This window comes from Stegodyphus dumicola, chromosome X1, assembly GCF_044657685.1.
Source record: "Stegodyphus dumicola isolate Sdum_Otavi_A_Nest chromosome X1, ASM4465768v1".
Classification (NCBI taxonomy): Eukaryota; Metazoa; Arthropoda; class Arachnida; order Araneae; family Eresidae; genus Stegodyphus; species Stegodyphus dumicola.
In genome coordinates, this window is record NC_140780.1 from 97598577 (window position 1) to 97621404 (window position 22828).

The following is a 22828-nucleotide window of genomic DNA, read 5'->3' on the forward strand; positions in this document are numbered from 1 at the left end:
CTTGGCGCTTTCGACTCCACTAAACCCGTACTATAATTCATACATAATTTTGCTACGTACGTGCATCTTCAACCCCCAACTGGATTTGACATTTCGACTGGATGCATTCCCAAAGCACACTTTAAAACACTTAAATCGCCGAAATTTTAAAGCACGGCTTGTTTTTATGGAAATGTATTCTAAAAGAACTTTCGATTACGAGCACATAGAGACGGATTTATGCGATCAGGCAAGTCGCAATGGAGAAGGGTATGGCGTTGCAAAGGGACCCTCAGATCATTGCATTTTTTTTAATAATGAATTTATCCTGTGTTTTAGGATGTTAGTTCTCCAAAGATCAGGTGAGTTGGACATGTCCCTTCTCCACATACACACATAAATCGGCAACTTCAAGTAAACATTTCTGTGGATAATGCTTAGAAACTAACTGAATGTTTGGCGCATGCATGAGAAAGTAGCAGCAACTCCGCGCTTTACTTGCCATTCCAACATAGCAACCCTTCAACAAGAGAGAACGCGCGAATCGCGTCTCCATTTAAAAAAAAAAAAAAAAAAAAACACTTCACTTTTTTTTTCCGCTGTAGGGCAAGCGGCCAAATTTGCTGCGAGAGAATAAATGGCAGTAAGGCAAATGGCTATCATTCAGAATTATAACTCGGCTACTCGGTCGTTCTGAATGCACACATTTTAATTTCGCTTAATGGAAAACCGGTAACAATATTTCGCTGAACTCGTGGATTTGAGCTCTAACACTTTGTAATAAAACTTTCCTTGAACATCTGGTATCAATGTAAATTTTGTATTCGGTTCCGAATGACTGCAAACGCTTCTATCTGCTTTCGAAATCCAAATGAATATTTAAATAACTTTTCTGAACATGTGGTGATCCCTCCTATCTAAAAATATATACTAATTGTATTGTGAGATAGCTTACTCTGAAAAGTTTATTGTTTTCGAATAGAGAAAGACTAATGGATAGGCAAAAAGAGAGGTAGAGAAGAAAGAGAAAGAATAAGGAAACGTCATGCCAATTAAGAATATTAAACATTTATCAGAAGTGAAAGAAATGACTGCAGCTTCAATACAAAGCCAACATTTCTTTGCTATATCATAAATAATGCTATATATGACATCTAAGCTGTGAAAACGAACATAAGATACCTAGATATACACGACAGTCCTTAAAAAGTTGTATGGTTTTCCCAAATGGTTTTCTGATTTTTCAACTCTTAAAAAATAACGATTGTCTATCAATATGAATGCAAATATAACTGATTACATTATCTACTGCCTCCACAACCAACTAGAGATAAAATGCATTTTGCCTACACAATAACTCTTTTAAGTTTAGTTCCGAATAGCTTAGGAGACATTTTCTCTTCGGAAGAAATATTTCTAATTTTGATGATATATTCTACATTTGATTTTCTTAAGGCAACTAAGTTTTATATCTTTAAAAAAAATCGTTGCGCAGACTTATTCTGCTCAGGTAATTAATTGAATTGGAGAAAAATTTAAGTTCCAAAATTTTACCGTTTTCACAAATAATGCGCTACACAGTACTCACGAATATGCTTGGGACAGTTTAAACGCAAAAACATTTCCATATTTCCTCAGTGTTTTAAAAACAAAAGTTAAAGGAAAGAACAATTTGTTTGAATGCAACATGTTTATAAATAAAAAGTTAATACCTTTGAGTATTGTTTTCATAAATTCCATCAGACTTTGATTAAAATAAAGCATGCTGCTTAAATTGTGATTTAGCAGAATTTTTGGGCTTGATAGCTTTGTCCGAAAATCTATTTTTCGGTGGAACAAAATGGCTGCATGACAGTTTTCCCTACAATTAACATTAAGTACTAATCTGTTGCCTTTAAAGTTTATCACGAACTCATCATTTCTACATGAAATATTTCCAGTTTGCTTTGCCATAAACAAAAACAGTACATATTTCTCAATAGAAATGAGATATTATTATGATTGCGACCAAACACATAAAAGCCAATAAATTTTGAGGAAGCTTTCTAAAGAAAACTGGTTCGCGTTTGTGTTACATTTATGACATAAACCATAAAAAAATTTCATCCATTCAGCTCCCTTTGTCGGAGAACTCCAAACAAAACTATCAGTGTTTCGCACTTCAACCTATGAAATAACATTTATCATCTCAGTAACCCAAAATATTATATTTTTGCTCTTTTCGCAGGCACATGGATACAAATACAAAGTGAGTGAAATGGTCCTTCCAGTAATTTGAGTGTAAATTTGTCGCTTAGAAGCATTACAATACATATTATTACAGCCGTACGAATAATATTTTTCTGCATTTCACTTTTTTTCTCAAGCTATTTATGAAGATATACGAGGAAGTGAAATCATAGTCTGACATCCTATATGGGTTAAGAGGTGAACTCGAAAGCCTACAACAATCAAATATCACTCTGACCACTCAAACTTTAACTAGTTTGGAAACAAAACCGTAGACACCGTCCAAAGATCTTATAAGTCACTGCCCCTGCCATCAACCATACGAGAGGCTTTCGAAGCGACAGATTTTACGTACCTAGATAAGATGATCACAAGCATATAATCTTTTATCCCAAGCTTAACGACACTTTAACTACGTCTGCTATCACGATATCCATCGAGTTTGAGGATATACAAGTAGATAAGAGAGCTTGTGTTTTAGGATTCGCCTAATTTTCCTGTAGCGCTCGAACTCCGAAATCTCTCTGTTAATACAAGCTTACCTTTCCTCTGGTAACCAGTGGCCGAGGGGTAAAGGCCACTAAATACTATTTTTGATAATTTCCAATTGAAGCCATGATTTGAATCTGAGCTTTACTTACTTACACAGCTAGTTCGTGCGAATCTAATGAGTCATTGTTTTTCAAAGCAACTTGTTATATCCTTAAAGAATACTAAGTAGCGGTACAATCCTAGACATAAACATTAGTTTGCTTTCTTATGTTAATTATTTATAGAAATAAAAAGTTGTAATAAAAATGAGCGCAATGAAAAGAGCTATTTTATGATACATCGTGGATGTGTTTTGACACATCTTTGATACATCATGGAATGTGTCTTAACAAGTCTTTAAATATACATATAATAAACTGAAAAATCACAATTAGAAAAAATATAAATAATAATTTCAACCTATTTATATTCATTTTAATGAAATTTATACGTATCCTTCAAATATAAAATTCAATGCCATATCACTAATAATGCATAATAAGAAAGCCCCCAAATGACCTCAAAACATATTATAAATGGTTATAGTATAAATACTACATAAATTCACATTAAATAACAATAAAAGTTTCATAACAGAAGAATTTTTTTTTATCATGCCTAGTGGCCCTTATTGAGAAGAGGAAAGTTTAGTGTAGCAAGACTATAATGATATTTTGAAGAATAAAATGGCAAAAGTTTATCTGTTTTTGTTGATTCAAGTATTAAAGAAAGTCAAAAAAGTCGCTGTTATAGTATAAATAATACATAAATTCATATTAAATAACAAAAAAAAATTCATAACACAAGAAATTTTTTTCATGCATAGTGACTCTTATTGAGACAACTAAAATTTAGTGTAGAAAGACTATAATGATATTTTGAACAATAAAATGGCTAAACTTTATCTTTATCTGTTTTTTTTTTATTCAAGTGTTACAGGCAGTAAAGAAAGTCGCTGTTGTGTCTAAACTATAAAATCTAAGATCTTAAAGTTTAGCGATTTGATATGTTATTGGAAAGGGTCAGTACTCCTAAGTTTTTTTATTATTTTACTGAAGCCATCAGCAACAGAAAACACTTTCTGAATGCCATCTGTAATCGAAAGAGACGTCTGAATTTGATGTCAATCAAAATAAAAGGCAGAATTCAGTTTGATGCTATTTTGATGTCTTCAAAACTGCAGCAGTCACATTTACCATCTTACCGTCACTTCTTCAATGCTTTGCATTTTCCATAATCCAAACAAATTTCATTATTGTTTAGTAAAGCATATAAATTATTTCTGTATAATGAAAGATGTTATATTAGTATCTTTCAAATGGACTGGGACCTATCTAAGGATTGTCATGTGTTTCTGTGTATCTTCATCTTATTCAATCAAAATATTGAAAGCATCTAATTTTTAAAATGAAATTATCAATTATTTCCATGAATAAGTGATTACATACTTTAAATCTTCTACCTAAAAGTATAGTACTGTTTGTGAATTTGTCGAATCTAACCATAAGCAATCAGTTTTCATAAAACCAGTTAAAAGTTTAATAAATACAATATGTTTAAAATCGAATAAATTTCTATTTTATTTTCTCAGACTTAAAGTCACTAAAATAAAAGACGCAGTCTTATAAGAACGTACTAAAAACGAAGAACATACTAAAAATTTGCCAGTTAAGGGTTAACACGCTGTATATTAGAGCGCAGTTATTAGCATGCAAAATATGTCAATCAGAAGTTTGTGAATCACTTAGAAAATACAAATCTTGCAATAAAGAAAGCCTTACTGAAATTCTCGCAGTGCTATACATTTTAACTCCTCGCAGAAGCTGTAATTAACTTTAGGCATAAAATTTTCAATCATAATAGGATTTCAATGGATTTTGAAACCGTAAATATACACATTTTGGCTTTAAAATATTTTTGTACTCTTACAGATTTTATAACCTAATCTACTTTGAAAAGATTTGTTACGTTATAGATATCATTAGTTGATTTGAAAATTGTAGAAAATCCCTCTGTAACATAGCATTCCTATAACACTACTTCGCTCCCTCAGAGTTCAACCAAGGAACAAGAATTTGGCATTGCCGAGTCCTTATGGCAGATTTGCCCGTTACCTTAGCATCGTATATATTAAAATACTATGTTATTAAGATAAATAATTGTCAGAATATTATTGAAAAATCAGAAAAGAAAGAAGAAACAACTAATTTCGTTTCCACTTACCAAACTAGTGAAACTATATTTTATAAACGAAGATCTGTCCTCTGAAAGAAAAAAAAAATTAAAAGAACTTCACAATTGCTTAGCTCAATGGAACTAAATTTACAAAGATTTTTCAACTTGTAGAGACCGTTAGGTTTTTCAAGTCCAGGAAACGTGAAAAAATTATTATGCCTTCACAGGGATTCAAACCAACTTGCTTGCTGGATTGTGTTAGCCAATTACACTACAAGAGCATACACAAAGGAATGGGATAAATCCTTACATTCTTTCCAATTTAAAGAATGGACAAGGAGAGTTACGAGACTCAAATGACCAAATCCAGGAGGTAGCGAATTATCATCTACCACATTTAAAAGCGCCACAATAGAGACTAAGTTAGTATATTTTCTCGAAACGGAAAGCAGGAAAAATCAACTCGCCAGGATTCGAACCTCGGATTTTCCAGCTGCCAGCTGGATATGCTGCATAACAGCTTGATATACCGAGGAAATTATTTACAGCATATCCTCTATTAAATACTAGACATTTCCGAAAGGCTGCATGACTAAATGTCTCTTGCATGGTTGTTCGTAGATCCGTGTTTCACTTGAAAAATGAATCAAATAAAGTACGCTTTCAAACTCTAATAATTTTGGTTAAGTGAAACTGAATTGAATTTAAAGTGAATAATTTTGTATTTTAGTAAAACCGTACGAAATATAAATCCTTATTCAAATTTACCAAGCAAACTAAAGGAAATAAAAATACAAAAAAACAAAACAAAATTTAAGCCCTCATGCGTTCAAGATGAGTCCAGATATTGCTAATAATATATTTTGAAACTGTATATGGATACTGCTGAAGGCAGGTACGCATGTCACATTTTTGTTTCGAAAAGGCATTTAGGTAAAATAAATTTTTAAGCAATCTTAGAAAAAGCCTTCATTGAAAAAATAGGGCCGCAATTTACTCATTTGTAGAAGTTCTAAAACTCGAAATTTTTTTACTCAATAAAACTAAACTGTTATGCTACCTTTAAATAGACGGTTTAAGAAATTTATTTCTTTTGCTGAAAGTGACTTAAATTTTTGGGAGCCAACTTTGCCCACTACAAAATTTCTTTTCAATATATTAAAGGTTCTCTAGGAGGATAAGGAAGAATTACTAATTGGAATCATTTTTCATAGACGATTCATGTAAAATTTTAATTTCGTATATTTTTACTGAATGTTATTATGTAACTTAATTATCGTAGTCTGAAAGTTTACCTTATTTCTTAAACTGGAACCAGGATCAATTTCAATAGCTATTAAGCCGTGCAGACTTTATGAAACATCCTATGTACCTCAAATTATAATCGCAGGAACCTTGAATTTGAGGAAGGAGGTAACGAGGATCTTTTTTTTTATTACTGACACTGTTCAAATAATTTTCTGAAGCCTTTCAAAGTTTACCTTATGCCTTATGAAAAAACATTTTATACCGGTTTCTAAAAAAATTGTCTTTATCGCAAAAAATGCATGACATATGGCGAACGTTTTTTTCCTAATAACAGCAATAATAATAACTTGTAATAACTTCTCTTTTTTTAACCAACTGAATACTGTGTTTAGATGCTTCATATAATTAACTTAAATTTTTTCAGTTTAGTTTTGAATGCTGACTTCAAACGATAACATCTGATAGTTATAAACCAATAAATTACTGCATTTTTGTTAAGAACTGCTTTTAATTCTGATGTGTTTAAAATTACGAATTGCTTTTCCTCTTATAATTACATGTTTTTTTCTATGAAGAAATGATGTTAAATGAACTGTTAGAAGTCTGAACTAAATGAAAATTTTAAAAACATGATTCCACACATGTAATTAAAATAAAAGAAAACTCGGACATTAGAACGGCTGTTGTTATGATACATTACCCATCACTTCGAAGAATAGAGTGAGTACACTAAGAATGATCACGCCGTGATTGTTTAGTAATTGAAAATTGAAGTGTTTATCATTTATTAACATATGTTCTAATCCATTAGTTACTACATTTCCTCCTGCCAAAATCTTCAAAATATAAGAAAATAAAAAAGCAATCAGTATATTGCTTTCCCGGTTTAATTGTGCTGTAACAAAAGCTTTTGGTTACACAAAATATTTCATTAATAAAGTGAATGGTACTCTGGCTGGCTAATTAAATTAAAGTAAAGCATGCAAGGATTATCTGACAATGAAGAGATGCATTTATGGAAGACTTTTTAAGAGAAACTGGCTCATATTTCAATTAGGAAAATCGCAAAAACTCCATGCACACAACACATTCGTCCAAAGCGAAATTCAGTGGGGCCTAGGTAATGACACATATTACAGATTGTGGAAACTTGTGCTCGAGATTTATACAGAGTAGTTACCGAACTAGTTACTTTAAATTACTTAAGTTTTGTTTCAGAAAAGGCTAAATCTTAACATTTTGAAATAATTTTAAATTTCAGTCTGGGTATTATTTGTCAGTCTGGGTTTATAATCTTCATAAGCTTTATGAGAAATGCAAAGTAGGTGAACACAAATTACAGATATAAGTTCACAGAATAAAATAATTTTTGTAAAAATACTGTTTGCATTCCTCTTTCAAAAGTACTTAGCATTTCAGTTACATATATGTATTACATTTTAGTAACCCATTTAACATTAGACTGTTTTATATACAACATATTTTAAGCTGTTGGGCAAGCAAATAGAAATATTATCGAGGAAATGTCAAATTTCTGTAATCCCTGATATACTCTCTTTCAGACAAATAGAAATGCATTCGTATTCTCCATGAGGTAAACGTTTCACCTCTTGTAGATACACAAAAAATTCAAGTAACTAAATTTTGGGAGAAGAAATAAACCATATTATATACATTTTCAAAGAAGCATTCACTTTAAAGCTTACAAAAGCAAAACGCGAAGCATCTTACAAAAGCAATAAAACATAACCAAACTATTGATCTATGTATCTCTTAGAAAAGGTGCGACCATCGAAATGTTAAAGAACGTCAGCTATAGGAGTCACTTTCACCAAACAATGAGAATATTTATTTATGAATTAGAGCATGACATTGACTGCTTGTAAGTAAGGGAAATCAGGCAAAACATTCAACATTATGTGACATGTTTTGGGGAAAAATTCCCTTTTAAAAGAAATTTTTAGGGAGAAAATGAAACACATTAGAATGATTTTGATAAGCTACTTACAACTGCAACGTTATTTTTCTTTTCCGTTACTAAATTTGTTTCTGAAAAAAAATGTCTCTATTTGAGTAAAAGCATAAAGTTACATCTCAGTTGTGTTTCAAGTCCAAGAAAAGAAAAGACTTGGAGAATGTAGAAGGGTGCCTCTGCTCCGAAATTCTGTCTTTCTTGCATACTTTTAGTGGGATTTTGTTTTTTAAATTCTCGGCAGGCAAATTATTTCCCATATGTTTCAAGGGAGCATGTGATTTCCTTAAATTTAATATTTAATGCAATAATTTCTGAAGTAGAAAAAAAAGATGAAAGACTAATAATAGAAGTTGTGACAAATGAAAATAAAAAATTGACCTATTTTGTATTTAAATCGAGAAGCTAATGAATTTGAGAAGCTATTTCTTTCCAATAAATTTATCAGTTCAAAAATGAAATTCAGATGTTAGCTTCCTCCTATAACAGAGATTTAAGTTTTACTGAAGTATGCTGAAGGAAATGACTTTAAAATGTACAAGTAACAATGAAACTACAAAAGTGTGGTTAAAAAACCTGAAAATTCTCAAGAATAAGTTTCCCCAAACTAAGTAAAAGCAACATGTAGGGTTTATATTTATTTTAACTAACATTTATTTTAAGTTTAAGCTATCTATCCTGTCAAGCCTTTACTTTTCCCTGGAATTGCCAATGCCAGAGTATGTAAATTTTAGTAGAACGCGCAAAGTATTCAAATTTTTAGCAGAAGTAATTTGAGTTAAATAGAAGGGAAACGAGATTTGTAAGTGTGTGTGCTTCTTGATTCACGAGCGTGAAGGTTGCTTGGTAGAAGTTTAAGAACCGCGCGTTTCGGCCTGTGTGCCTACTTCGGCAGTTAGTTGAATTCTATCAACGTCTTAATCAGAAAGTTTGCTGAATCTCAGCTGTATATTAGAACGCGGTTAAAATAGTTACAATTATAGAGCCTCGTAGATAGTGACTTCGTTAGTTATGCATCCTGTTATTTAGTTTTAGTTGTACTTTTCTATTTTTGGTTACACTGCCGGGTCGGCGTAGTTTGTGAGCGTCAAGTGAACGCAACTGTAAGTTCTAAAGTGAAATAAAAAGGGATTAAACCCTTCTTACGAGTTTGTGTAACTTCCAGTTCATAGCAGTCACTACTACTGTTGCGGACAAGTTGGGGCTACGCAACATCACAAACACACGTTAGCAAAATTATTATAATTTAAAATTTAAAAACATGGAATGATAGTTTATCAGATATTATTGAAAAAAGTTTAGAATTAAGAGCAGTTACTTTGGTGTTAACAAGTACCTAAGAAACTTTGGTTCCAGTTTATGAAGAATTTGTTGTCCTATGTAACACTATTTTAGTCTAGAAGATGGTAAATACTAAGACAGAAAAATTTAACTGTACATGTCAGTTTACTACTGAAGGAGCTGAATTTTAAAATAAATTACGTTAAAAAATCACAACTATTTGAGGAAATGGAAGCTCTTATAAAAATGATTAAACAGTCCGGTTCAGCATTGCTTTTCTGAATTCTATTTTGAGTCTCTACCTCCTATCTTTAATAAACAAAGAATCGATATTTGTAGTTGTTTAAGATGACCCTCATTAGGCTATTGATGGAAAACGATTCGCTATTTCGCTCTGATCATTAGATGAAGAAAAGAAGAATTGAGCAATCAAATGAGTCCCATGCCTCTGAGAGGCGTAGTAACAGCAGAGACTCTTAAAATAAAACTCTTTCGCAATATTCAGTTTTACTTCAGAATTGCGAACAGTATTTACGCTCGATTTCGAAATAAGAATTGCAATTATTTGTAGAAAATGGGAACCGAAAGTTTAGCATTATAATAGGATAAAAGCTATTCTACCGGTTTCGTTTTCAATAAGAAGGTTCATTTATTTAGAAAAAATTGAAAACTAGCAGTAATAACAAAAATATTGATATTTTGGTGTTTGAAAATAATTATTTTCGCATAGACAAGACAAAATATTTTACACAGAAAATGTTAAATTTAAGGCAAAAGAGTTTAGCTTTTAGGAAGAAAAAATCTAAAGTTTTGTTATTAATCCTGAAGAATTATTTTAATTCTAATAATGAAATCTACTGTTTAATATATTATACCTCGTATGAACTATTAAAATTTTAATATTTATACATATACAATGAAGTTTTTAAAATTGCGCATTATTTCCCGAGATTCCATAAAAACGAGAAATTTACAGGAAATTCTAGAGAACTTCTGCCTGATTGAGAAACCCTAATACGAAGAAATGACTATAAACTCAGGTATCTACTTCATAATTCATCTTTCAAGTAGAACTTTCTAAAATAATTTAGGTACTTCCTGTGTTCACAGAAATAAAAGTAGAAGAAATTCCTTTCATAAAGGCAAATAATTCTATTTTATTAAAGCGAAAAAATAACTCCCAGCTAATCAGCTAAAAAAAATAAAACTAATGAATTTCGGAGTTATAAATGTCTTTACTCTCAGTGAATACAAGCCAGTTTTCCAAAAAAAGTCCTCCACGAAAGCAATCGCCTATTTAGGTAGATAACCTTCGCGTATTTTTGCTGTATTCGATTACAAACGATAATAAAAACTGTCAGCGAAGAAAATGCCTCTTCGTTGACATTTTTTTGTGATTTACTCGCGAAAAGATTAGAACACATGGAAACAAATTTTGGAAAACTATCTTTGTAATAAAAACATATATGATGTCACTTCCATGGAATACTTTTACGGAATTATAATTCAAAAAGCCTTCAGAGTACTTAATCGCATCACAGCTTATGTGAAGTTTGAATCAATGAGAAGATTTAAGCAATATGAAAGGAATAACTGTCCAGCACAGCGGTGGTTGCTAAGAGATCTATCTCTACTTCTATAACTTCAGAGATTATCTTCGTATACGCATTAACTAATTGGCATCCTGGTGGAAACCGACGTAAAGATCAAAATAATAAGATGAGTTAATAACATAAAACTCTAAATATTACGTAGTGAATAACTATACACATTTTGCATTCGAATAACACTGGAATAATTTACCTATCTCTACATCAATATTCTGATATTAAGCTTGAAAGTGAAAATGGTTCCAACAAAGCTAAGTGTTTCGCGGGAATCATTAGCATTTCTAAGTTTAGTAGTATAAATTACATTAATAGCATTGCATTACTAAACTTAGAGACGAAAATAGTTCGAATATATAATAATTCGAGAAGCATTCAAAGGTGTGATAAAATTCCTGACAGCTTTCGAAGGATAAAGTAAAATCAGAAAGCCAAGTAATTAATAAAGGCTACAAGAAAACAGTTTTAATCGCGACCAGAGTCCTACAGTATACATGTCTGAAAGCAGGAAGTTTTAGTGAGAAACGGGAAAGGAAGTGTTTGATCGAAATGTACCGGTTGCGCGGAAAGTAGCACAGATGATGCTGTCTTTTGAAGCAGTCCTTCCTCCAAACTGCGCGATTTTTTTGAGGCCACATGATTTAAAAAAACAAAGAAAAGCACCTGCGTGAAAGCAACAAAATGTGATTTATCGCTCGTTTTCTAGTGTTTGCGTTTTCCCTGCTTTTTGCAACTGCACCTCATTCTTTATCGTACCTAAAGAATTTTCAGACTAGAGCCTAATATTACCCGACAGTTAATAAACAACCTAAATATCTATAATTATCCATTCTAAAGCCTGATAAAAACCCTAATTTTGAGAAAGCCTAGAGAGTTAGTTAAATGGAATATATAAATGAAATTTACGTAAGATTTATATAAATTTATCTTCTTTGTTAAGCCAGGTGTTTCCTACAAGATACTGTTACATGCTTCCTCTTCTCTTTATAAATACATTAGTTTTCAAACGAGTTCGTGAATTCTCGTTAACTTACTTCAGAACTAATCCATATTTTATACAGATTTAAAGTCTCGTGTTATTTATTAGCATAAAATGTACGAAACTTTTGACGTCTAGTGAATAATCAGCCTTGTCTTTTAAAGTACCACTGAGACTGGGAAAGGATGTTAAGGATCCTTTTATTTAACTCAAATAAATGTTAAATGAAAGCACCACTCATGCTTACAGAAGCCAGCATTTATGGCTTATAGCAAAGCTAATGAATTTGACTTAATTAAATAATGTTAAGTTAACCGAACGGCTACACAAATAGAGTAATGCGCAAGTTGGTTCTGACCTAAAGTCGGCGTGAGAAGCCTAATGGCAAGAATAACGAACGCCGCAGAATACTACTGTCAAAAGAGAATCAAATTAGCAACGTGACCTTCAGCAGGCAGAACGAGCTCTCATTCTACCCTCTAAAACCTTACTTTAAATACTATCGCCTTTCTACCTCATTTGAATACACGCGAGCTAGAAATTTACATTCTAGGCAAATGAGAAACGAGGACAGGAAAGTAAATTAACATAAAATAACTGGTTAATGAAACTAAATGGAGCCTTACACACTAAAGAAATTAGAGCAAATTCCACGAGATGAGCCTACGTAGAGGATAGAATTCAAGGCTCCTTCACAGAAACTAGCTAAAATATGTTTCATGTGAGATTAACACCAGCCCAACAGTGGCCAAGAGGTAAAGTCGCTGATCACTGGTAGTTAGGTCCGGGTTCGAATACTGGCGAACGGGCTAGCTGCATGGGTTTTTTTCGTAGTTTTCCCCATGTGTAACGTGTATATAAAGTAAGAAATTCCAGTAAGAAAGTCCTCTTCTTAGGCAGATAGCCCTCGCGTGCTTTGCCACAATCAAATAAATTGAAACCGATATTAACACCAAAAATTTATATAGAAACAGAATCAGGAATCAAGTTATAATGAAACTACGAATTTACATTCATTTATCCATTCGACAACGGTTAAGCTTAATATAAAAAAACTGCACTGCAATGAATTCAAATATACGTTCCAAATAGAATGATTTTTAAAAGAAAGGAAAAAAAGTGTTGAGCAGACCACAGTGACTTTGCAAAACATTTCTCACCACATTTCTTACATTGTAGTGAATATCTACCCCCACACACACACCAAAAAAATATAAATACATCTTTTATAGGTTACGACATATTCTTTTTGCCTCCGATTTCTCATTCTTTATACATCAGATTATGAAAAATTAGTATATCTAGTTGCAGTACTTAATGAAAAAAACTTTATACACGAACGATAACTATCTATATATACTAACTATATACAATGACGCACTAAATTTAATCGCAATAAATTTTATATGCATTAATTTTTATTCTTTTGCCTCAGCATTTCAGGGGGAAAGTTAATGAGAATAATAGAATTTATTATTTATGAGCAACAAATAAAAATGATAAATGAAGTCCAAAAACATTTATTAGCTTTCCTGTCGTAATATTTTTTTATGTTTCTAAATTATCTCCTAAAATGTATATACTGTACATCTCACAAAGTACACTGTAATGAAGCTAACTCAGATGCAGCGAAAGAAAGAAAAGTTAGAATCAGTATTTGGGAATTTTCACTTAAATGGCATAATTTCGCTTAAAATATACAAAACACTTCCATCATAAATTATTCATTAAAGACTTCCAGCATTCATTAAATTAAAACTAATTAGTGATATCAAAATTTTCCCTTAATATTAAAATGATCTGAGGTCATTTTATGAAAGATGCCAGTTTTATACAAGAGTTAAGAACAAACATTCATTCTAATGCTTTTCAGAAAGATTAAAAATAAGCTGCACCTAAATATCAAAGAAACTTCAGTGATTCTTTGGTTGCAAAGCATTTCGCAAGAATATTTTGATCTCAAGTTACAATTACGCTTTTCTATATTATTGCTCAAACGCTACAAATGTACGTATGTTTTTTTTTCCGGAAAAAGATGTCTTGAAAAAGAAACTTGGAATGAAATCTGGCCATATCGGTCCAGATTTCATTTCCTGAAATTCAGTAAATATATTCATTTCAAATCTTGGCAAAATCTTTCTTAAAACTGTAAGGAGATTAACAATTACAAATAAAGTTTCAAAGGATTTTGCGCGACAAAAATTTTTAAATGATAAAAATATATTTTATTAAAAATCACTAGACATTAAGATAAGTGAAATCCTTTATTTATATCTTAACTTTGCTAGCTAAAGCATGGCCTTCAAAAACAATGAAAAATAAATTTATTAAAGAACATATAAAAAAACATGCGAGTTATAACTTATAAACAAATATTACTTAACTCAAATTTTAGCACATTATGTATGCATATATATATAAAACGGTAAAAAAAACCAAGAGATAATAATCATGACAAGAGATTATAATTAATAATATTAATTTTAAAATTTCTAAACTCTTGTTTATTATATATATATATATATATATATATCAAACATACAATTAAAACATTAAGAGAGGTAGCTTAAGATTTTGTTTTAAACAACAACTCACATTTTGTTTTAAATATCAATTCACATTGTAATTAAATATTTTTCTTAACTAGTCCTCGAAATTAATAATTTATTTGTTTAATTTTGAACACAGATTTTATATGCATATTTATATAAATGGCAATTTAAAATTAAGGAATGAAGTTCTAAAAGCCATTTTAAAGGAACTAAAACAAATTAAAGACTAGATGCAAATCTGAGAGTGTGTGTAAATGTATAGCAATTGTTTTTTTATTCTTTTAATTTTTTTTTTTTTTTTTTTTTTTTTTTTTTACTTTTATGTTAATTTCTGTCAAAAATCAAGTGAACGAAATGTGAATTAAGTGCTCCTTATTTGTCCAGATTTTAATGTTTTAAATTATTACCCCTTGAAGAGTTGGTTTGAAGCATACGAATAATTAATTAACAATTAATTTAATAATTAATTTATTAAAACTTTTCTTTCAAAATGTTTGAAAAGAATGGTTCCTTTCAATTTACATCTTACTTTGTTATAAAATTTAATAGTTTCTCTTTCTTAAGAAATTAAAGAATTTAGATTTCGAATTTAGAAATCGTAGAAGATTTAAAGAATTTTTCCAAGATGGCATAATCATTTTCTTCTAATTTATAAATTTTTTTTAATGTTTGCTGAATACCTTTGATCTTAAATATAACATATTCAGAAGCTGGTGATTATATAGAACAGCAAAGGCTATTACGATGACGGACAGTAAATGGCAATAAAGTACACGATATGACCGAAAGTCTAATGCCCTATCCCGACACAGAAGATAAATGTTAATGATGCGGGTGCAAGGTAAATGTAGATGATAGGTTTGTTATTAAAAGATTTGGTGTTTGCTTCGCCGTACTCATTCCGAATATGATTTTACAGAAATATGTCTCAGAATCATACGCCGCATAATATCATGCGGCGTATGATGATATGAATGCACATAAGAAGCTGTAACTGTCATTTTTAAGGCAGCTTGTCAACAAACGCTTTACGTCACATCCGAAAGGGTTTACAACACATGAGAGCCGACTGGAGCTCACAGAGAACTAGATGAGATTGAAATATGTACTCAATGAAAGTGAAATTTGTAAGCACTTTAATAGAACGCAAGTAAGCTAAAAAATTGGATGCCAACTGCATTTCACTCAGCTTCGACGTGAGCTGAAATCAAAAATATTTCAGTTTCATTCTTTATAGTTATGTCGCTTTCGAGTTTAACGATACTCATGAAGTGTTGAGAACCCTTCCTTGAGGAGAAGAACAGCTACAAAATCCGTAGAAGGGGAATTTGAAAAAATACCATCTTTTTCAATGGTACAAAAAGAGGCCAATATACAGAAGGGATCTCAGCAGACGGATTGTATATCATCTTACTCAAATATAGAAGTGATTATATAAGAATTCCCATTCAAAATCTGTACCTTTAAAATTAAAAATTGATAGGGTAAGTCACTTTCATTTCTGAAAGTGAAAAATAAAACGGACATTTTGGATCCAAATACGATTTTCTTTCAGCTAGACAATTGAAACTAAAGAAAATTATGCTAATGATGGTTATTGAGATCAATTGTGGGGGCTTATTGTGAATGATAACAAATTAAGTTTTCCCGAATGCAATTTATTTAAGACTTACTTTTCAAAATTAGAAGTGTCCAATCAAAGTACTTCAAAAAATTTTCTTATTTTTAATAATTTTACTTTTTTTACGAATTTAAGCTTTTGGGGTAATTTACTGCCATATTCATTTCTGAAACTAATTGATATACACCTCTATATAAAAAATAGATAGATAAATTTCGCAATAAAATAATAATAGTTATCTGTTAACTGATGTGCTTAGATACACTTACAACACAGAAACACACATTGACATAAAGCTGATCTAATAACTTATCTCAGATTCGATAGGCATTAAAATAAAAATTTCCCAAAAATTACATGAAGAATGATATAAAGGAAGGTATTTATATAAAACAAGGTAATTAAATATTTTTCTTATGCGAATTCATATTTTTCATTATATAAGACACAAACGAAAGCTCGTTTGCGTCAGCAAAAGGAAATTTGCCATCAACTACGTGGAATGAGTCACTTGCAAGGATCACAAATAAATAAAATAACAGAAAGGAAATATGGTACAGTTTTAGGGGTTGCTAACTTTGTTGAATCGCAATAAAGGACAAATATATTTATATTGATTCCTTTATTATTATTATTATTATTATTATAGATTGTTAGACTACAGTTTTAGAATGTTCATGAGAACGAACAATTTTTTAAACGTTCAAAACAAATGAAAAAGTGTTTTAGCTCAGTAATTTATGTAATTATATATTGACTCATTAAACACAAATGATGCATTATTAGAACAGTCATTAGAATTCAGTTAAAAAAATGTTAATTTAAAAAAGTAGAGAACCTTCAAAAAATTATTGGAACTTTTAAAACATGCATGGTTGGTTTTCGTGGTTTTCCTCATGTGTAACGTGAACACAACTCACCTTTCCTAAGAAAGTCCTCCATGAAGGCATTCCTACCCACTGACAGATAGCCCTCGTGTGTTTTGTCATATTCAAATAACTTTCTCGTATTTCGATAGGAATCAAGGGAAAGCAGAAGATTAAAAAGTTCTACACTTAATGTTATTCTTATTATTTAGCAATTTATTTTTAACGGATTGTTTAACAATGTTTATATATTTCAGATTATGTAAAACTACACTTAGTTTTGTTATGAATAAAAACAATTTCTAAATAGTGTAATATTATCTGCTATCAATTTTGTTATCCCACGCATTTTCTTGTCCTTTCGGTATTTCCCTTAGAAAATTTGCTTCATTTTGATGTTTTTTGTTCCCTTGTTCTGCAATAAACAAACTTAGATTTTTTTTTCTACACAAAGCCAATCTGTTCTACAATTCAAAAGTCGATTTAAATAGACCTTCAGAATAAAACTACATGAAACACATAGAAAAATGTAAATATTCTTGAGAGAATGAATATGATTTCACTTGCCTGGATTTAAGCAAAACCACAAACAATTAAAATTGCTTTTTTACATGGGGTATTTTTATCCCAGATTCAAGTGAAAGTGTTGACAATGAAAATGATGATGAAATTTTAATTATGGATGAAGATGATTGGAAACTACTGAGATTAGATACTGCAATCGAGGAATACATAAGCTGTGATGCCAGTGCAGTGATGTCAGATTTATGCACAGTTGAAGAACGGATTGAAAGCATTTTATCAGATGAAAAAATTAAGTAGTAGGGATGAAGAAGAAATGAAGAAATAATCTCGCTTTCCGTTTCGAAACGCTATCTACGACATCTTAAAAAATTTCTTTGTATGTAATAATACAAGCAAGAAAACATTTCAAGACCTGAATTCGATTCATAGCGCTTTGCTTAAGATTCAGAAGAAAAGACACGTCAGACAATAATTAAAGACTTTTCCTTAAAAAAAGTTTAAATTTGCCTTGAATTGTTCTTTGCAAAAAATATTTCTTATTCAAGGTAGTAATTCAAATAAATAAATGACTTTTTGTTTTCAGTTTTATATAACTACTTGCAGAAATTTGAATTTTTACGATTTAAAAAATTAAAATTTTTATTTACATGATTTTTAAAATATTAATCATAAAAAATTCTTTAAATTGCTTAATTCTTCAAAATATTAATATTAATTAAATATTTAATTAAAATATTAATTTTCACTTTGTTTGAACATAGTTCAGATTCAAAGCAAATTGAAAAGTAGGATAATAAAATTGTGTAATATCAGTAGTGAGTTAGTAGTACCAAAATTGTGCAGCTATATTTCAAATCGTAAATTAAAATCCTGTCTATACATCTTTCTCATTTAATTCGTCGTTTGTGAATGGTTCCTTGGAAAGCGTACTAACGGTGCTCCACTGCCCATAGTACCGAAAATTTACCTGCGTTTAATATGTCATAAATCAGGAGATAAATTTTACTTCAGTGGCATGGTTCACAATCATCGACTTGTTTTCTCATCCTAGGTGTCTAACTGAGTCATTTTCTGTAATTTCGAATACCAGGGATACATTTAGAGGTATTTATATCTTGAAGTTCTTTAGTTTCTATTGATATCAATATCGACTATGCTTAATATCAATAGCGACTTTTCTATTAATATCAATATCGACTGTAACATTTAAGTTTTTAATGTTTAACAGGTTTTTCTGGCGATTTAGATTGCCTTTATCATTGTTTAGTGAATTTAACGGTATGTGATCAGACTGAAAGTATTTTCTAGTATATTCACAGTATTCTCTCTTTACAGAGTCTCAAATATCTACGCCTCTTTCTTTTCGATGGTGTATTTTTTCGTCTTCCTTAGTTTATTACCAGAGCTAATATATTCGACGTGTTATCTGCTCTTTCGACTTATTTCGACATTTCAAGTATACTTAAACTTAAGGACTTTTTGTTCATTTTGTAGAGACATTAGCATTTTTTGGAAGCAAGCAAGATGAAAAATTAGCAACCGCCTTCGCCGGGAATCGAACTACGGACCTCTGGAATACCGGCCCAGCGTGCAGAACCACTGCACCACGAAGGCGGGAGAAATACCTTATATACTCCCCCTTTTAAAGGGAGACTGGGATTTTTAGGGGAGTCAATCGCCAAATCCCGGGTGAGGAGAATCACCATCCATCACCCTTTTAGTTCGAGCGCCACTGTAGAGACATTAGGATTTTTTGGAAACAGGCAAGATGAAAAATTAGCAACCGCCTTCGCCGGGAATCGAACCCCGAACCTCTGGAATACCGGCCCAGCATGCAGAGCCACTACACCACGAAGGCACTCCAGGAAGGCTGGAGAAATGCCTTATAATTTCATAAATGTTTTTACTCATAAAAGGCGTTATTCAGCTTCTACATGCTCTTAAAAGTGATACGCAGCGTTTGTTGTTTGCGTTTTCCAGTCATTTGAAAAACTGGATTCAAATTCAGATGTTTTAGACACTGCTCTAGTCTATAATCTTTCGAACAAAAGGTAAATCACCGACCATGTCAGTACCTGTTTCACGTTGCAATTCTTCAAAGGTAATGCTTCGAAATCTCAGTATCAATTTGAGTACTTACTGCACTGCGACTCATGTATGCCTCTCTACTAATCTACCATTGCTCATTCATTTTATTATATTTTCATTTCCCATGTTAGGATTACAAATTCAGTTAAATATATAGCTTCGCGCTGGAGTTTGCTCACCATGTATAGCCACTAGTTGCTTGTAAATTTATGCTGCTGACTGTCCGTCTTTCTTAAGAAACTAGTCCGCTTTTGACCATGTGCACCATTCTTCACTGCAACACTTGTCCACGTTCTTCTTTACCTTACGACTCACTCCCGCTTTCATACTGGTACTAGGCGAGCCATCTTACGTCAGAATGTTTTGAACTCACTCCACCATCTGAAACAAACAATGTCACGACGTTCAACTGTCTAATTACATTAGAACAGCAGTAGTAGTACAAATCATTATCGAATATACTAATATTTTTTCAAGTATTAGCGATAGTCAATTTCATCTTTTAAGACTTAAAATTACGCTTGCTTTTTAAATAACTCATTTTAGTGACATTTCTTTCTCATTCCTCTACTCTGAATGCAGAATATTTATTTCTAAATTTCAATGCACAAAACGTTTTCGAAAGCCCTATATGCAGCTATTTATATCCCAAGAATTAACTTCCAAAGTGAGCGATAACAGTTGCTGAAAGTCGCTTCATTTACATATATTTTGATTTACTCTATCCGTCACTGTAGACTCGCATCCAAAATTAAGAATATTTGCACATCATGACAAATTTCTGAAAACTTAATGGCAAATTTTAACGCTTTCGAGAAGGTGCGCCTTTGTTTAAGATGACAGAGTAGTAGAGGAGAGTCGAAAGGAATGCTCTCACAGGACAGGGGGTTTTGCGTCGTTAAGCCTAACCTTAAAAATATAATCATTAAAAAAAGTTTAATTCGTAACATCGCAATTTTTGGTACCATTTTAGATTATTACTTAAGTTATCATATACGTTAACCCTTTGTTGCATACAAATAATCTACAGAAGTTAAACGAAAATGTTTGTCAAAATCGTAAAACCAACCTTGTAATAAGTATAAGTATAATGAAACACTTTGAGTGTTTTATTATACTTACGCTAAATACAAGGTTGTTTTTACGATTTTGATTGTCACATTAGCTTATTTCTCTTCTAGTCTAGAAAATGCTTGTATTTTTCTACTTAAAATAACTTTAGTAATAATAAAAAAAATAATTTCTTTCAAATTTCGTTTTAAATCATTGCTACAGTTTGTTCACTACAGTGGACAGCATGCATATACGTACATGCAAACAAATCTCTTCCCAACGATTTATGGTCAGTGCATTTGAAATCATTTCCTGCTTTGTTTGCAGTGATCATTACCATCTTCTAAATGGTAGATATACAATTGACATGTACATACAGATCCCCCCAAAATACCTTCATTTCGTCGATTGTGATTGAATTCATTTTGCTACGATTTTGTAGCCTGTACCTATTAGATTCAAATGTCAAATGTTTTATAAATTCCTTGCCAAACATAAACATTTCCAGTGGTGTTTTGGCTTCATAAGCAATACATTTGGGTTTCAATTCACTCTTATCGGTAGATCTTTATCTACCCACTCCACAAATTTCTCAAACTGACATTTAAAATAAAATGCCTAAAATGACTAATTATGAATAAAAAATGGCAGTATAAGAAAATGTAAGCAATATTATATAATGTTTAATATGAGAAATTATACTAACTTGGAAACAGAAGTAGCAGCCATTTTCCAAATAGCAATGCTTTTTTTAGTGATGCTATACATCCATCTATGATCGACAGTTGAAAGTTCTCATAATATAGAATGAATAAACACAGGAATGGAATCTATTAAGGCATTTACAGAAGAATAAACAGATTTTAACTTTTGTCTATTAGAGCGGACATGATGCAACAAAGGATTAAAATTAGCATTTAATAGACCTTTTTCAGTATTTTACATGAAAATATATTAAAAACACTACTTACTTTAAAAATAATTTTCGGATGAGCTATTCAAATTATTCCAAAGTTTTAAATGACAAAACATATTAATAAACTTCCGAATTAAATTTTAAAAAGTACAAGAAAAACTGTTTACATGAATAAGTAACAAAATCAATCAAGGGAAATGGAAGGCAGGTACTCAGAGAGCTTAATCACTGACCACTGCTCGTATCAAAATCACTAAAAATATCACTTTAGAAAATGAGTCATCACTCTCATCTATGTCATTAGCTGGCTCATTTACTATGCGAGTATATATTTTCTCTGATAAAATACGCTTTCTCGCCATGATAAACTGGAGTCAAGACTTTGCAAAATAAAAAGGGAAAAACGCGAAATATATCCGAAAGCAACGCAAAAAGTAGCAGAATTTCACACAGTAAACATAAAATACCCTACCAAGTAGAGAAAAAAGAATTTAAAAAAAGGATTCCGAGGAATATCAGAAACGCGAAAGTTTGTATCACGTGGCGAGTTAAAGAAACGAGCCCCTGTTTGTTTACATTATGCTTTCTTTTCTCCCCTGAATAAGTCAAGTTTCTCTCATTTCAAGTAGAAGGTCAAATCTACATGCATTTCAAATCCTATGGACATCCAATGCCATCTTGTAAAAGTTATAGTTTTTAGTACAAATGTGTGACGGCCGAGGGTGAACAAGAAAACGCTATGGCACGCCAGCGTGCCGGTCGGGAAATGAGTGCTTTTCTTGCTGGCTCGTATGCGTGACAATCGACGCAAAAGGGTTATCGAAATTTGGTACGAATATACGTTTATAAAAGAGAAAGAGATGTACCTTTCAAAAGTCATTTTACATACGCATGATTATCGGAAAAGCTCAGAGTGCATGGATGTCCAAAATCCACGCGGTGATGTCAAATTGAAAATGAGTATGGGGTATGATACCCTCTCGCAGACAGATAGGTTGCAAAGCGTGACGGCATACTGGACAGAAGGAAGTTCAGGAGTCCTTGTGTCAGCTGATCCTTACTCCTGCGGCAAGGCATTCTTCAACTCTGGCATAGTTCTCGGAAGGCGATGGGAAAATGAAATTACCCTCCAAAGAGCGTCTCAGATATGCTGTATAGGCTAACGTCAAGAGATCTGGCTGGTCAATCCATGCGGCGAACATTCTC

General features: G+C 31.6%; 1 protein-coding gene across 4 annotated transcripts in view; it reads right to left on the bottom strand.

Annotated features, from left to right (window-relative positions):
• The window catches only part of LOC118192704 (solute carrier organic anion transporter family member 74D-like), a 277424-nt gene that overhangs the window by 133391 nt on the left and 121205 nt on the right, over nt 1-22828 (bottom strand). For 2 of the 4 annotated variants that reach the window (XM_085807992.1, XM_085807990.1), the window contains exon 3: nt 19833-20034. The exons of the other annotated variants lie outside the window; for them this stretch is intronic. In XM_085807992.1, coding sequence (XP_085664118.1) covers nt 19833-19835 — 3 coding nt within the window. In that variant the 5' untranslated portion in view covers nt 19836-20034. The remainder of the gene's footprint in view (nt 1-19832; nt 20035-22828) is intronic. 4 annotated transcript variants of the gene reach the window in all.